The following is a 16,412-nucleotide window of genomic DNA, read 5'->3' as shown; positions in this document are numbered from 1 at the left end:
ATTAAATTGGTTTATTTTTCTTTTAACATAGGATACCTCAGTTCCAAGTCCTTCTGGGTAGAGGACACCAACGGTCCACTGGCGACCAAGGGGTGGGGATGGGGAGTTGGGGAGCATTGTCTGAAGCTATGGACACTTCTCTGAAGTCACATGTCTTCTCTTAAAAATTCACTCTGCATGGGGCCGGCAGGTGGCTTGGTGGTTAAGGGCACTGGACTCCCAACATGGCTGACTGCGGTACCAGGCCCAGTCCTGGTGGCTTGATTTTTCACTCTCTCTCTCTTTCCCCTTCTGTCCCTCTCTGGTCAAATTAAAATAAATCAATAAAATTAAATAAAGTAATTCTTTAAAAATTTTTTTTCTTCACCATCCTCTTTTTTTTTTTTTGCAGCTTCTTCTATTTTTATGGTAATTTCTGATTTACATATAATTATTTTACATCTTTGTGAGGTACATGACAGCTTTTTTTTCCCCCTTAGGTTTTCGCCAAAGTGCATGTGTGCTCACCAGAGAGACAGAGAGAAAGAGAGAAGTCAACCCTCCCCAACCCCCATGGCCATGCCACAATCCCTTCTCCTTCGTTCTCCTCTCGGGATTCTAGACACACAGGTACTCGTGCCCAGCATGGTTTTCAACTGCCAGGTCTGGGCCTGAACCATGATCAACCATGTGGAAGTCCAGAGCCTTAACCACCCACTCCACCTGCTGGTCCCAAGGTATATGACAGCTTTTCAAGAAATTTTTATTTATTTATTTATTTATTTATTTATTTATTATTTTTAAAATTTGACTATAGAGGGAAGAGTTAGTGAAAGAGAAAGAGGGAGAGGGAAAGTGAAAAACAAGCTGTCAGGTCTGGTATCAGAACTGCAATGAACCATGTGTATCCAGAGCCCTTAACCACCATGCCACCTGCTACCCCCACATGACAGCTTTTTGAAGCATGCTTACAGAATTTCATAGTCAAGGATGTAAGTACATTTACCATCCCCAACACTCAACACCCCCCTGTTGTGCACACCCAAAGATCGAAGATCCTTCTGTCAGTGTTTTGGAAGTATATATGACTCCTCGCCAACACCAGCGTTCATTACTTCGCTGAGGTACAGAGTTCCAAAACCCGCCTCCCTGTTTACCTGCATCCTTGTGCCTTCTAACCAAGTTCTCCCATTCCCCACACCAGTCCCTGCCGAGTGGCTAATCTACCACTACTCTCTACTCCTAGGCTTTTGTATCATGTAGCCCCCCAGTGAAGAGGAATTATTTCCCTTTCAAACCCTGGCTTATTTCAGTAAGACTTATGTCTTCTGAATTCATCTGTTTTGTCTAAAATGCCAGGAATTCCTTGTTCTCTACGGCTGAGAGCGTGCTATGACGTAGGCGCGCCCTTTTCTTGTCCAGCCTGCGGTGCTGGGCAGTGCTCTGCGTTAACCCACGTGCCTGGGCGCAGCCTCGATTATCCCGCAGATCCTCAGGCTGACTGGGGCAGAAGCTGGTTTGCGCTTTAGCCTCTGGGAGGTGAGGACGCAAGGCCATCCTGGGTGTCTCTGGGTGCACCCACTGGAGGAGGAGCACACCCCCTCCACCCCTCCACCCCTATCAACACCCACTCTCATCCCTCACCTCCTCACCCCCACCCTTCACAATTCAAACCAAGACTTCCCTGTCTAGGTCATCTCATAAACTGCTGAATCAAAATAATCTCAGAACCAAACCCTGAGTCACCTTTATTTAGAAGGAACCACAGTGCACCTACCACTGATTTCTAGGTGTCTGGAGAATTAAAGTATTTTTAAAGTACTTAATTTTTATTATCATCATAATCTTGTTTGTATTACATTGAATCACATATATCTTTACAGTGTAGATTTCTTTTTCCAGCATGATTACCATGTGTATCAGCCAAGACAAAGACATTTCATCCCCATCGTCATCATCAAATAGCTTTTCATCATTTTTTTCAGGTAATTATTATTTATTCTCATTCTTTTTTAAACATTCAATCACTATATATCATTTGGCTTGCATAAATAATTTATCCAGCACGAAATACTTCTCAGACCAGTCCAGTTGAGAATACTGTGCATGTTATCATGAACAGGTAATAAGCCATTTCTGTGTCCCACGAATGCCATGCCTCTTTATTTGTGCTCTTGTTAACTTTCACTATCCTCTCCCTTCTCTCCCCCTTCCACACTGTCTTCATCATCGCTAACTATTTTCACTGCTTTTATGCCCTCCAATATTTCCATCACTACCCTAAGGTGCGGACGGTTGGTATATTTTGAGTGGACACATACAATGTCTCTCTTTCATAGCCTGGCTTGCTTCACTCAGCAATAAATCTTCCACATTTAACCACTTTCTGTCAAATGCCAGTCTTGTTCTTTATGGCTGAGTAGTATTCCATAGAATACTTTTTCCATCCAGTCATATGTTTGTGGACATTTAGGTTGGTTCCAGGTCTTTTCTTTTTCTTTTTTATAATTAAAAAAAAATTTTTTTTGAGAGGTTTTTGCTATAGGGTGTGTGCGCTCGCCAGACAGACAGAGACAGAGAGACAGAAAGTGAGAAATCACCCCCCGGGGGGATGGCCACGCCGCAATCCCCTCTCCTCCATTCTCCTCTTAGGATCTTGGGCACACACACACACACACACACACACACACACACGTGCCCGACGTGAGTTGTAAGCCACCTGGTCCAGGCCTGGTCCAGGACTTGACCCACGGTCGACTACATGGAAGTCCAGCGACATAGCCATCACGCTAACGGCTGGTCCCCCGTGTCTTTTTTTAAATAATTATTTTATTTAACTTTTATTTATTATCATTATCATTATTATTTAAATTGGATCAGAGAAAGACAGAGAGAGGGAAAGTGAGAAAGCAAGCTGCTAGGTCTGGGATTTGAACCATTTTTAGCCATGTGGGAGTCCAGTGTCCTTAACCACTACGCCACCTGCCGCCCCCGGTTCCATATCTTAACATAAACATTGATATGCAAACACTTTTCGGACTGAGCACGGAGAACTAGAATCCTCACAAGTATTTTCGGTTTCAGTTCCCTGGAACCAGACCAAGGGGCTGTGATACCCGGCACGACCACTGGAGGGCAGTGTAGGCTTGGCTGGAGGCAAGTCGGTGCGGAAAGGGGGCGCGGTGCTGACCGGAGGACGCAGGCGACGCCCCGCCTTGCTTTGTTTGCGCCTGGAGTGTAGCGTAGTGTCTGGCCTGGCTGGCTGAGGGTCACGGGGATTTCAGGGCCGCAGGCGGTCCCGCGCTGTCCACCAGTAAGCGCGATACAGGCTGCAGGCAGGACAAGGGCTGGGGTGAGGGGCTGGGGTGATGATGCTGACCCGGTGGGCCCGGGGATGCTGCCCTGGGAGCCCCTTCCTCCCGTGCTTTCCGGGATGGGGTCGGGGAAAGGGGAGGGCAGCTTCCCTGGGATGTTTCTCAAGGATGTCTCTACCTTCAGAAGGTGGCCACATGGATTTCTGTGTTCCCCAATGCTCCCCCTTCTCTTCCTTCCTCCCCCGCCAGAGTTCTCTATCTATTCGTCCATTTTCCAAGGAGTCACGCCCTTCTCTTCCCGGTGGAAGAGTCCACTTCCGGCAAGCCAGCTGGGCTGGCATCGTACATGCATTAGGCCTCGGCTGTCTGAAGCTCCCTGACCTTTTAGGGAGTCACCGAGGCGCTGTTACGCTGGGAAGGGGGCTGAATTCAGCCTCACTCCACTCCCCGGAAGCTGAAATATTGCATCAAATGCCCTTGGAGCCCAGGGATCGTTGCATCACACTGTGAAATTTCAAGAGGCTATGACCCCTGGCCTCTCTACCCATCTGGGGACCAGGTAGAAGAAAACAGGAGAGAGACAGGCCCATGCACTGGAACCCTCTTAGGATGGGAGCGACCTCCAAATCTGCAGCCCTTTTTTTCCCAGCTGAGTTCTAAAAACAAGAGACAAATAGAGATAAAATACCAGTTTCGTACCTGATTATAGCTGGAAGGGGACATGGCTGAGGTGAGTGGCAAGAAACGGGTCCCTAACATTGAACCCCAGAACTGGGCTTCTCTACATGGCCTCAGGCTGCCCCCATGCCGGCCCTGGTCCCTGTACACTGGAGCTTGGAGGATCCCACCCAGGCCTGGAATTTGCAGGAAGGAGGACTCCAGGGGACCCCACAGGGAGCAGACTCACCTGGTTCCACCGAGCTCCAAGTCAGAGGAGTCTCTCCAGCAGAGGGGAGGATCAGGGGAGGGCCAGGCGGTCTGCTGACTGCTGTCCCAGGAGTCACCACCGTGGGAGTGGGTGCTGCTCTTCACTGTCCCTTCTTACACCCAAGGAGGTGGCCAGGTTTTCTGTCCTTATGTCCCAGTGACCATGCCCCTGTGGCTTCCCCTGCCCTTGAACTTTCCAGTCCCCTACTAACTGTTGTCAGAGATAGAACTCTGGTTTGCACAGCGGTGTCTCGGGCTGGGGTCAAAGCTCCCCATCCCCCACTGGAGTCTGAATTGAAGCTGCTCTTGACAACCGCACCCCCACCCCTGGCCCTGCCACGGGGTCCTTCCTCTGTCTCTGCCTCTCTCACTTCCAGGGTGTCCAGGCGCCAGTAGCTTGAGCAACTTCCGGGGCAGCAGAATGTCCCCGTTGCCAGTGATCCCTGCAAACATGGAAAATGCCCTAGGCGTTGGTCATTTCCTTCAAATCAGTCCAACAAGATTTTCAGAAATTCATCCTGAACTTAAGTGGGGCCTTTGCCAACCTGGGTGGGTCTGATGTCTTTTTTTTTTTTTCCTGGAAAACAAAACAAAACTTTGGTTTCCCCACAGAGGCTTGCAGATCCTTCAGAACCTGTCACTGCTCGTGCCAGAGCTGCCTGTGCCCGGCTGCCTCAAGCCCCATCCAGCATGCTCGTCCCCCTCCCTCCTGTCAGGAGCAGCCCCAGGCCGCAGTGTCTGCTCCGTGAGGGCCAACCCCACGGTGTCCTCACCCAGCCTGCTGCTCTCTGGGCCCTGATTCCAGAGGCTGATCTGAGCAGATCTGAGCAGACCCAGGGAAAAGCAGGCAGTGGCCTGGGGCAGAGAGGAAAGAGGGGGACACGGGGGCAGGCTATTGCAGTCTGGACTGCTGTGCCCACAAAAAACAGGGGAGCTGGGGAGAGACAGATAGAGACCACACATCCGCACAGCATCTGCTAGGCGTGGCGGCCCTACCCACGGGGAAAGAGGCCCTCATTGGTATTTGCCCCTATGTTCAAAAGGAATCGAGTAAGCACCCTGACCAACAGCCTGGAGAAGTCAGCTTGGAGGAACCTCATCTGGCATACAGGCTCTCCAGCACGTGGGCTCTGTCCCTGGAGCCTCCGCTGCTCCCCCTCTGCTTCTTGGGCCTGGATTCTGCATTCCCCTGGCCTCCAGCAGCCCGCAGCCTCTGGTGCCTGGTTGTGGCCTGCAGTGTGCTTCTCGCTGGTGATGCTTTACTCCGGCTTTGCGTAGCGGAAAGCCAGTCTTCTGGGCCACCGCTCAGGGTCTGTGGGAAGATGAGTCAGAATGTGAGTGACAAATCCAGACGCAGGTAGAGCGCAGGCCTGGGCTGAGAGTTGCCGGGGTCCCACCGCCCTTTCATTCCTAGATCTCCTCGTTCCGGTTCCTACCTCCATTCTAGTCGATGAGAGCCGTTGGCCTCTGGAGAGCCAGCACCACCTCTGACAGTCAGGTGTCTCCGTAACCCCCGCTGTTGGGAGGCAGCCCCTGGTCTAGTGCCTTAAACCCTTGCATCTAAAACGTTAGCCTTGTCACCAGCTTGGCTCCAGCCTCCGGCCCAGGCATGTGATGAGTCCCCTCTCATGTTGAGCTGATTTCCAGAATGCTAAGAGCATTCTCTCGAGTTTATAAGTTTCTCAAGACTTCTCTCCATGCCACAGTTCAAAAAGCACACAACCCCTTGGGGTGGAAGGAGGAGGGAGACAAACAAATACTTTCACTTCTCTTTTCCTGGCCTGGGAGGAGCCCTCCCGGGTGAGTCAGTCCTAACAGGATTGCTGCTCTGGGCTCTCCGGTCAGACCAGGCAGCGGCAGCTCGTCCCAGCTGGGGAGTCGGGAGATCAGAGGGTACTGGAGGCCCAGGCAGGGCCTGGAGCACAATGGCCGTTGAGAACCCTGACCTCACTGCCAGGTGAGTCTTATCGCTCGTATATCTTTATCTCTGCTTATTTCTCTGCAGTCCTCGATCTAGCTAGCTGGTGTCCAGAGCTTCAGTTTAGGCATCTTTACAAGAACATGGGCAGGCGGTGCAATGCCAGGAGACAGCCCGTAGGAGGAAACTGGGTTTTTAAAAGGGCAACTGTGAACCTGTACCTGTCCTGACACAGGTCTCCGTCAACTTTGGGGCTGTTCGGTTAGGGGGCTGAAAGGTCTGAGCTTTTCCTCTGCTGATCTTGATCAGAGGAAGGACTCGGAAGAAAAAGCCCCGACACTGGACGTTGGGTGCAGGCCAAGGGTTTTTATTTTCATTTTGATTTCCTGTTCTAGGATGTGCGATTCCTCTGACAAAAAAGAAAAAAAGAAAAATCCAATCTCTTCTCTATTTTAGAAATAACATTATTCAATCTTTTTAATGTTTTGATGTAAAAAGGAAAAAAAGCAAAAGAAAGGTATTATACAGTCTAGTTCCTAAAATTTTCAACAGTGTAAAAGTATAGAGGAAAAAGTCACCTTCACCTCTCACCCCACCTTGCAGCTTCCAGTACAGTCCTGCCAAGTCTTGGATTCGGGCTTCTATGTCTTTTTCTTTTCAGTGACACATGTAACTTACTTAGCAAATAGATTGTGTTTTGTTCCCATGATAAGTGGGATTATGTCGTATATGTTGTATATATTATGCGGCATTTTGCATCTTCACTTATTTTAATAGAAATCTGATAGAGCTTTTCACCATAATCCATAGAGACCACCTCCTCCTTAACAGTTACATGCCATTTTATAGCATTGATAGAGCATACTTTTTAAACCGGTCCCCTTTTGATGGACACTTAGGTTGTTTCCAATTCTTCACTTTTTCCAACAAGCTGTAATTACACTGATTACCTATTTCCTCTTGGTTGCTTGAATGTATAGAATTATTTGTCTTGTGTCAAATATTTTGTAAAAAAAAAAATGGCATTATTGAGGCAAAGAGTACTCATTTTAACTTGTTTACAGAGTCTGTCAAATTTGTCTTTCTAAATGACTGGATCAGTATCCTGCCAATAGTAACTGAAACAAGCGATCTCCCTGCGTCCAGCCAAACTTTGCAAAAGTGATAGATCAAAGTTACGTGTCTTATTTTAATTTGTATTTTCCTGAGTGTTTGGAAGCTTTTGGTGTTTGTTGACTTTAAAGTCCCTCTTGTGTGATTTGCTCAGTTATTCTTTGCCATGTTATGCAATTGCGGTGTTTGTCCTTTCTTTAATAATGCAGAAGTTTCACTAGATATTCTGAAGCATGTAAGTAGACTTTTTCTTTTAACTCTGTGTGTGGTGACTTGCTTTGCTAAAGCTTGAAATTTCAAGTATAGGCCCGTTGGGGTGCTGGTTTTGTAAGGTAGATGCACCTTTGTTATACGTAAGTAAAGTGATGCAGAAAGTTCCTCGTGACTTCCATGAGCATCGTCAGTTTTTCACCAGAGTTTTTGTGCTTTTTACAGCAGCAGATTCGATTCTACCTTTATTCCAAGGCAAGTTTCTTCTTTAATAGTTCTGAAAATGTTTTCTTTTTCAATTTTAGACAAAATTGTCCTTCTATCGGAGCAACTTTAGCTTTCACAGCTTCTATCTGTTCCTCTGGCTCTCATTTCCTCCATGATTATTTAATTCTTAGTCGTTTTTTTTATTTCTTGTAATTTCTTTAAAAAAAAATAGCCGATTGCGTGGCCAACAGGTGTTGCTGGACTGCCACATGACCGTCCACAGTCCAAGTTCCAGACCTGGCCACTTGAAAAGCATGCCTGGCGTGTGTGCATGTGTGCCCAGAATCCCAGGCGAATGGAAGAGGAGGGACAGCAGAGTGGCCATCTCCCTGGGGAGCGATTTCTCACTTGCTCCCATTGTCTCTCTCTGGTGAGCACATGCATCTTGAGACAAAAGCCTAAATTAAAAGTATATATATATATATAATGTCTATTTTTTTTACATTGTATGACAATTTTTTAAAAGTTTATTTATTTCTCCCATGAGAGAGAGAGAGAAATGATCCCTTCCAGCAGGATCTTTGTACTATAATCCACCCCCTCCCATCTCAGTTATCCTGAATCATGGTCAGATATGCAGCCCCTCTCACCACTGACATATTCTGGGAGGTGCCAGGATGTGAACCCAGGACCTTTCTGGTGTGGGTCCAGTTGCATTACCACTGTGCTATCCCACCTGGCTATTGTATGACACTTTGTAAGTTATAGGTCTGATTTTTAGTGTCTTCCTCAGTACAATGAAAATAATTTTATCTGCCTTTTGGGCTATATTATAACGTTATTTGAGATAAAGATAACATAGTAAATAGCTCTAACAATTATGTCTATTTTTTAATTGACACATAACAACTGTATATATTTATGAGGTACAGTGTGATTTTTTTCAATTCATGTATACAATGTGTAATAATCAAATCAGAGTAGTTAGCATATTCATCATCTCAAGTTTTTAGTATTACTTCTGGTTAGAAACATTAAAAATACTCTCTTTTAGCTATTTTGAAATATACGATAAATTGTTATTAACTAATAGTCACTCACTCTATTGTGAGCACTAGATGGTAATTGTGTACATTGACCAACATCTCCCTATCCCCTCTCCCCCTTTTACCCTTCTCTGCCTCTAGAAACCACCATTCTACTCTTCAATTCTATGAAAACCTCTTTTTTAAACTTTCACATACAAGTTAGAACATATGGTATTCTTCTGGGCTTGATTTATTTCACCTAACATGGTGTCTTCCAGGCTTGCTCAAATTGCCTTGAATGACCAGATTTCATCGTTTTATTACGATTATTGCCAGAGGGCATGAGCGCTTGTCAGAGACATAGGGAAAGGGAGAAGGGGAAAGCACCCCCAAATAGGGCAGGGTCATGCTGCCATCCCTTCTTCAGTTCTCCATCCTGTTGGGATTTGGGGCATGCATGCACATGTGCCAATATGTTATTCAAGCCAGCAGGGACAGGATTTGCACTGCAGTTAGCCATGTGAGACCAAGCTCCAAGATTCCAGTTTTTTAAATGGCTGTTTATATATACCACATATGGGTATATATGTGCCACATTTTCTATATCTATTCGTCTGCTGATGGACACTTAAGTTGATTCCCTGTCCTGACTATTGTGAGTAAATGGTGTTGCAATAAACACAAAAATGCAAATATCTCTTCAATGTACTAATTTCCTTTCCTCTGGATATATATACCTAGTAGTGGGATTGCTGGATCATAAGGTAGTTCTATTTTTCCTTTTTTTCGGTACCTCCATACTGGTCTTCCATAATGGCTGTTATAAATTATATGTCCATTAACAGAATAATAGAGCTCACCTTTCTTCACATGCTGACCAGAATTTGTTAGTTTTTGTTTTTGTTTTTATAATAGCCATCTTAACTTGAGTGAGATGCTATTACACTGGTTTTGATTTGCACTTTCCTAATGATTAGTAGTAGTAACATTTTTCTTTTCTTTTTTTTTTTTTTTTGGCCATTTGTATGTCTTCTTTTGAGAACTGTTTGTTCAGATCATTTGTTCATTATTAAAATCAGATTATTTGATTTTTTTAATCCTTTTTTTGCTGCTGAGTTATTTTAGTTCTTTGTATATTCTGAATATTGTTTGTCAGATGAATAGTTTGCAAATATTTTTTCTCATTCTGTAAGTTGTCTTTTTACTCTGCCAATCATTCCTTTTGCTTTGCAGAAGATTTTTAGTTTGCTATAATTTCATTTGGCTATTTTTGTTTTTGTTGTTTGTCCTTTTTTTTTTTTTTTTCTTTTTTTGGAGAGGTTTTTGCTATAGGGCATGTGTGCTCGCCAGACAGACAGAGAGAGACAGAGAGACAGAAAGCGAGAAATCACCCCCCGGGGGGATGGCCACGCCACAATCCCTTCTCCTCCATTCTCCTCTTGAGATCTTGGGCACGCATGCACTGCACCCGGCATGAACTTGAACCACAGTCAACTACATGGGAGTCCAGCAACATAGCCATTACACTAACTGCTAGTCCCTCTTGCTTGTGCTTCTGAAGTTGACCCTCCAAAAAAAATCTTTGCTGAGATCAAATAAACTGAAGAATATCCAAATATTTCTCCAATTTTCTTTTAGTAATTTCATAGTACTAGGTCTAACATTTAAGTTTTTTATCAATTTTGAGTAGATTTTTGTATACAATAAAAGATAGAGGAGTCTAGTTTCATTCCTCTGAGTATGGATATCTAAGTTTCCCTGTATGATTTATTGAAGAAACTATTCTTTCCCCAATCAAAGTTCTTAGTATATATATATATATATACACATACACACACACACACACACATACACACACATATATATATATCACAGATTGTTTGTTCTGTTTTCTATTTTGTTCCCTGATCTATATATCTGTTTATGTTTTATGTCAGTAGCATGCTATTTTGGTTATTACAGATCATTGGGTTTATTTTTGAGGGAGTATTTTTATTTCTTTCTAAGCTCTGCAAACTACACCTTAAACCACATTTTGTTAATTTATCATCTCATCTTCATTTTCTTGCTTTTGGGAGGTGGGCTTTTGTGGCATTAAACACTTTAGGGACATTTTCCTAATTTTTTTTAGTTATCCTTCCCAAAAATGTCTGAATTTTGCATTTTATGGTCTTTTTTTCTTTTTTTTTTTTTTCCCATGTGGCTCCCTCAGGCTTGGCCTGAGCAGATCTCCCCAAACTTCTACTTGCTCAGATGTTATCTGGGTGATTTTCCCCCCACATTTCCTGCTTTAACACGAAAGTATTTCCCTTCTGAACTACAATTTGAAGGCTGTTTTTTTATTCTTATCGATTTTTCTGAAGGCATCATTAATCGAGTAAACTAACTTTTTCTCACTGATCTTCAGTGCTTCCCTTTTCATTAACCAGGTGGCTACATAGGCAGAGTATGTTTCTGTGTTTTCTCTTCTCTGACATTGGCCTCTCATACCCTCTCCTTAGGCCAATATCACATCGATCTGATAGTGACAGCTCTCCACTAACCCTTGATATCTGGTAAAATAAACCTTCTCTTCTCTCAGCACATCTTGGACTTGGATTTCCAAACTAGCGTGTCAAAATCTTGTTGGGATTTTCCTGTTGGATTGCATTGAACCTATGGGTCAATTTAAAGAGGATTGGCATTACCACAATATTGTGTCTTCCTCCTCTTGAATATAGTTATATATGTTATTAATTTTTTAAAAATTTTAATACAATTTATATTTTCCTCTCTAGGGATTATGTATTTCTGCTATTGGGTTGTCAGAAAAGTCATGACACATTTTTGCATAGACAAATCTAGAAAAAAATACATCAAGACTTTTCTGATAATCCAATAGATTTCATCATAGACATTTAATATCTTTTTTATTCCTTATTTATTTTTCTTGCCTTACTGCTTTGTCTAGGACTTCTAATATTGTGTTGAACAGAAATAGTGATAGCAATCATCTCAATCCTGAAGGGAAAGTTTTTTGTCACTGCAATTATGGATGATGCCTGCTGTTTGGTTTTTGGTTTTGTTTCTATTTTAAAAATTCAGAGGGAAGAAGTTTTATAGTTAGCACTTGATATTTTCAATGTGTGAAGTGTTTGTGGCCTTTTCTGTAGTTTCTTCTGGTTCTCAGAAAGATTTGTTTTTAAGAAAAATTTTATTTTGAAATTATTTTATGTTTACAGAAAAGTTACAAAGATGATGCAGAGTTGCCATATCCTCTGCAACTACTCTCAAGTTCTTTAATATTATCATCTGACATAACTGTGACACATTTGTCAAAATGAAAACAATTGACATTAGTACAACACCATTAACAAAACCACAGGCTTATTTTGGTTTCATAAGTTTTTCTACTGATGCCCCTTTTCTGTTCCAGGATTCAGTCCAGAATACCACATTGCATTAAGTCACTGTGTTAACAGCCTTATTCTCTTCTGGTCTCTGACAGTTTCTGAGTCATAACCTTAACAATTTTAAGAGTAGTAACCAGGTACTTGTAGAATGTCTTTCACATTGGACTGTCTTTGTGTTTTTCTCATGACTACATTGAGATTAAAGGTTTTATGAAAGAATATCCTGAAATCAAACTGCCCTTCTGAACACACCTTATTATTGGCTGTCCCTTCCAGCCAAACTCTTGGCCCCAGAAGTGATAGTAGGAGAATACCTGCAGGAAGCTGCTCCCAATCCTGAAAGGGGGCTGGTTGGGATTTCAAAGAAAGGTGCACTGATGCTCGGATGCTCAGTAGGGGAACTTACATTCATAGTGCTGTAGCAGTCCTTTTGAGGGACAGTACGAGATGAAGTATTCTAGATATGTCAATGATAAGGATTAGGATTTTTTAAAATAATTATTTTTAAATTGTATTCACTATTATTATTTTAATTTGACCAGAGAGAGGGAGAGAGAGAAAGAGAAAGTGCTGCCAGGACTTGAACTGTGGTTGGCTAAGTGGGAGTCCAGTACCCTAACCACCATGTGACCTGCTGGCCCCGAGGGTATAGAGTTTATATGGAGATTTAAAGAATTTGGCTCAAGGCTGGGGCTAGTTCAGCATGTCTTCCAACAACCTAACAGAGTTTATTTGTGCCTGAGAAAGTTCAAGGCCCTGGCTTGGGTTCAAGCCTGCAAGTGCAAACAAACTGGCCTGGTCACAGCTGCGCTATTTCTGGTCAGGACAAAGAAAGAGAATAGGGACAACTGGGAGACCCAGCACTGGACATGTCAGCAGGATCGTTTTATTGAGGCAATGTTTGCCAGGCCTCTCTACTATAGAGTTACTACTTTTCCCTTTTCGTAAGATTATTTTGCTTATGTTGCTAGTTTATCTTCGACTGTAAACTACCTTTATATTTGAAATTTCATCGTGGGTAAGATACTGGCCTGCCTTTTGGAAAGGATTTGTGCTTGCTACATGCAGGTGCCTCGGGGTACACTAGTCAGCAAGTTCATAGTCTGAACTAAACTGGGGAAACCCAAGTGATTTATTGCAAATGCAATTCTAGGCCAAGCCTATCCCCTCCACTTTATTGGAGAATAAAGTGCTTCCTACCTATAATGGGGCTATAGTGCCATTGGACCCTCTATCCCAGGTGGCTCCTGGACTTTATTTCTGTCCTTCTCACTCCCTAGCACTGCAAAACTCTTTGCTCTGCAAGGCAGGTAATGTAATGGGGCTGACTGCCTTAAGCAAATTAAGTCATGAAATGAGTCAATATTGGTTTGCAGTTTTTCTTTTCTTTTTTTGGAGAGGTTTTTGCTATAGAGCGTGTGCTCTTGTCAAAAAGACACAGAGACAGAAAGCGAGAAATCACCTCCCGGGAGGATGGTCATGCCACAATCCCTTCTCCTCCATTCTCCTCTTGGGATCTTGGGCACGCACGCACACGGCCCAACGTGAGTTTTAAGCCACAAGGTCCAGGACTCGAACTGCGGTCAACTACATGGGAGTCCAGCGACATGGTCATTACACCAACTGCTGGTCCCTTGGTTTGCAGTTTTTGATAGGATTTAAATATTGTGGTTTGCTCCAATCCAAGTGAGGATTTCTAGAGCTTTCAAGTGAGAGACTGCAGTCAAGTCTTCTCTGCTTTATGAAAATTTCATTCTTTTATTTTTAGCCTCTGGCATCGATTTAGAATTGAGAATAGTTCTTAACAGGAAAAGCAATCAGGATTTTCGTTCCTCTAAGCCTTTAGTTTTGCACTCCAGCTTCACCTGACCATCGAACATTCTGTCTTCCACCTGCAGCCCTCTGAATGTGCAAACCCCGATTCTCAGCCTCTAACTGTGTTCAGAGTTGACAAGTGCTTGTGGTGGACAAAGCGACCTCGGATTCCACAGCTAGATCACTCCCTTCAGGATTTCCACTCCCCCTGAGTTCTCAGGACCTCATGAATGTCTGCCTTTTCAGCATGATGGGCATACTAGATCCTCTCTGATGTAAGAATCTGTATAGGCGAATTCATTCCGATGCATGGTTCTAAATGTATTCTTGTCTCAACGCTGAGATGTTGACTATGATGACCCTGTAAACCACTGTGATCTTGCAGGTGGGACCCTTTATCATTCTTTTCAAAACATTCTGGACTATTCTTAAGTGTTTTCTAAATAAATTTTAGAACCATGTGGTAATGTTCAATAACCTCTCTTGCTGGGATTTAACTGAGAGATACTGAGTGAATAGATGAATTTAAGAATTTACATGAAAAAATTATGAATGATCCCAGCTAGAAAGGAGTCATATTTTCCCATTTATTCTAATAGTCTTTAAAAATTCTAGTTCATTATGTTTTTCACAACAGAAATACCTGAGCCTGGATGAGTTATTAAGAATAGGAGTTTAGGGCTAGCCAGTGGTATGGTGGTAAAGGCGGCTGGATTCCTCATGGCCAGCTGCAGGGTTCGAGTCCAGGACTCAGGGTCGTGAAAAACATGCTGGATGCCTGTGCATGTGTGCCTAAATACCCAAGGAGGGATTGGAGAAGGGATTGTGGCATGGCTCCCCCACCCAGGGCGGTGCTTTCTTACTTTCCTTCTTTATGTCATACATATAACAAATTTTTGAAAAAGAAAAAGAAAAAAGAAAAGAAAAGAAAAAAGAGAAGTTTATTTAGCTCACAGTTTTGGAGGTCCAAAGTCAAGGGGCGACCCTGGTGAGAGTCTTGCTGTTGGTGGATAACTGGCAGAGGCCATCGCATGGTGAGGGAGTGGGACAGCAGGGGCACGTATGTCTGCGTCTGCTCGTGAAGCTCTGAGTATCCAGGCATGGGGCGCATCCTGACCCTGATCTCCTCGAGGTCCCCTTGACACTATAGTTGCATTAAATTCTTTTCCTCTTAATACCATCACAACCAAACCTCGGCATATGAATTTGGGGGAATACATTCAAAGCATAGCATATAATAAAGTTGTTTTTCTAATGGGCTCTGTAATATTCTCACAGGGTCCATCTGGTCCTTTTTAAAATTGTATTTGTGAATGGGAACTCATTTTTCTTTCACGTTTTGTCATTTTGTAATGTTGGCATATGAAAAAAAAATCTATGAATTTTAGTTTGTTGATCTTGTGCTTAGCAATCTTACCAGGTGTTTTTTTCTCTTCAAGTATTCTTATATTTTTTTCTAGAGAAATAATTATATCTTTAAAAATAGTCATAATTTTGTCTCTTCTTTGTTAAAATTTTTATATCTCCATTTTCCTTTTTCTTTCTTATTTTCTACTTCTGTGATTATCATTATCATTATTATTAGTTTTAGTGCCAGGACTGCGAGGACAACATTGAATAATAGCAATAAAATGAACACTTTAGTTTTGTTCCTGATTTTAGGGGAATTTTTATAATATTTAATTTGAGGGTTTTTTTGGTGAAACCTTTTATCAAGGAAAGCTAGTTCTGGTTTATTAACAAAAGTATTTATTTTAATTAAAACCTTGTGTTAAATATAAAAACGTTTATTAAAGAACCTTTGAGATAATCATGTAATTCTTCTCTTTTCATCTGTTTAACCCAGAGAAAATTATATTTAAATATTTTCAACCTATCAAATTGTAAAAGCAAAACATATACCCTTGAAAATGTCAGATAGTCATCACGGCCTTTCCTTTTTTATTTATTTATTTATTTTTTTTGAGAGGTTTTTGCTATAGGGCGCGTGCGCTCACAAGACAAACATAGAGACAGAAAGCGAGAAATCACCCTCCGGGGGGATGACCACGCCGCAATCCCTTCTCCTCCATTCTCCTCTTGGGATCCTGCACACACACATGCCTGGCATGAATTTAAGCTGGAGTCCAGCAACATAGCCATTACGCCAACTGATGGTCGTCATCACGGCCTTGACAAACACTGTGGCCCTTTCTCCACCCTCCCTCTCCTGTGTCCAGTGCCCAGATAGAGTCTCTTTAACTCTTCTGGCTCTTCCTTCAGGGTTTTTTTGGGTTTTGTTTTTTTTTTTCTCCCCCACAAATAGGACTTCTTATTAAAAGTCTGAACTTTAAACAGATTCTTGGACTGGTGGTTCATATCTATTAGCTTGTTTGATTTCAGTGCCTGTTTCATTCCCCAGTAGCTTTTCCAGAGCCACTACCTTCACCGTGAAGCTCCCGAGTTTTCCTAATTCAGACCTGGGCTTCTTCAGCATTTTTACTATTCTGACGAAGACATCATGGAGAGG

The 16,412-nt window shown here is 43.0% G+C and overlaps 1 protein-coding gene across 12 annotated transcripts in view; it reads left to right on the top strand.

The window, feature by feature from the left end:
- The first annotated feature begins 5,890 nt into the window (after positions 1–5,890).
- The window catches only part of SP100 (SP100 nuclear body protein), a 91,954-nt gene continuing 81,432 nt past the window's right edge, over positions 5,891–16,412 (top strand). For all 12 annotated transcript variants that reach the window (XM_014582338.2, XM_014582346.2, XM_014582342.2 and 9 more), the window contains exon 1: positions 5,891–6,177. In XM_014582338.2, the coding sequence (XP_014437824.1) occupies positions 5,918–6,177 (260 nt within the window). In that variant the 5' untranslated portion in view covers positions 5,891–5,917. The remainder of the gene's footprint in view (positions 6,178–16,412) is intronic.

Source organism: Tupaia chinensis, unplaced genomic scaffold, assembly GCF_000334495.1.
Source record: "Tupaia chinensis unplaced genomic scaffold, TupChi_1.0 Scaffold000066_1, whole genome shotgun sequence".
NCBI classification, from domain to species: domain Eukaryota; kingdom Metazoa; phylum Chordata; class Mammalia; order Scandentia; family Tupaiidae; genus Tupaia; species Tupaia belangeri.
The sequence above is the reverse complement of the archived record's forward strand: the minus strand, read 5'-3'. Positions and strand labels throughout refer to the sequence as shown.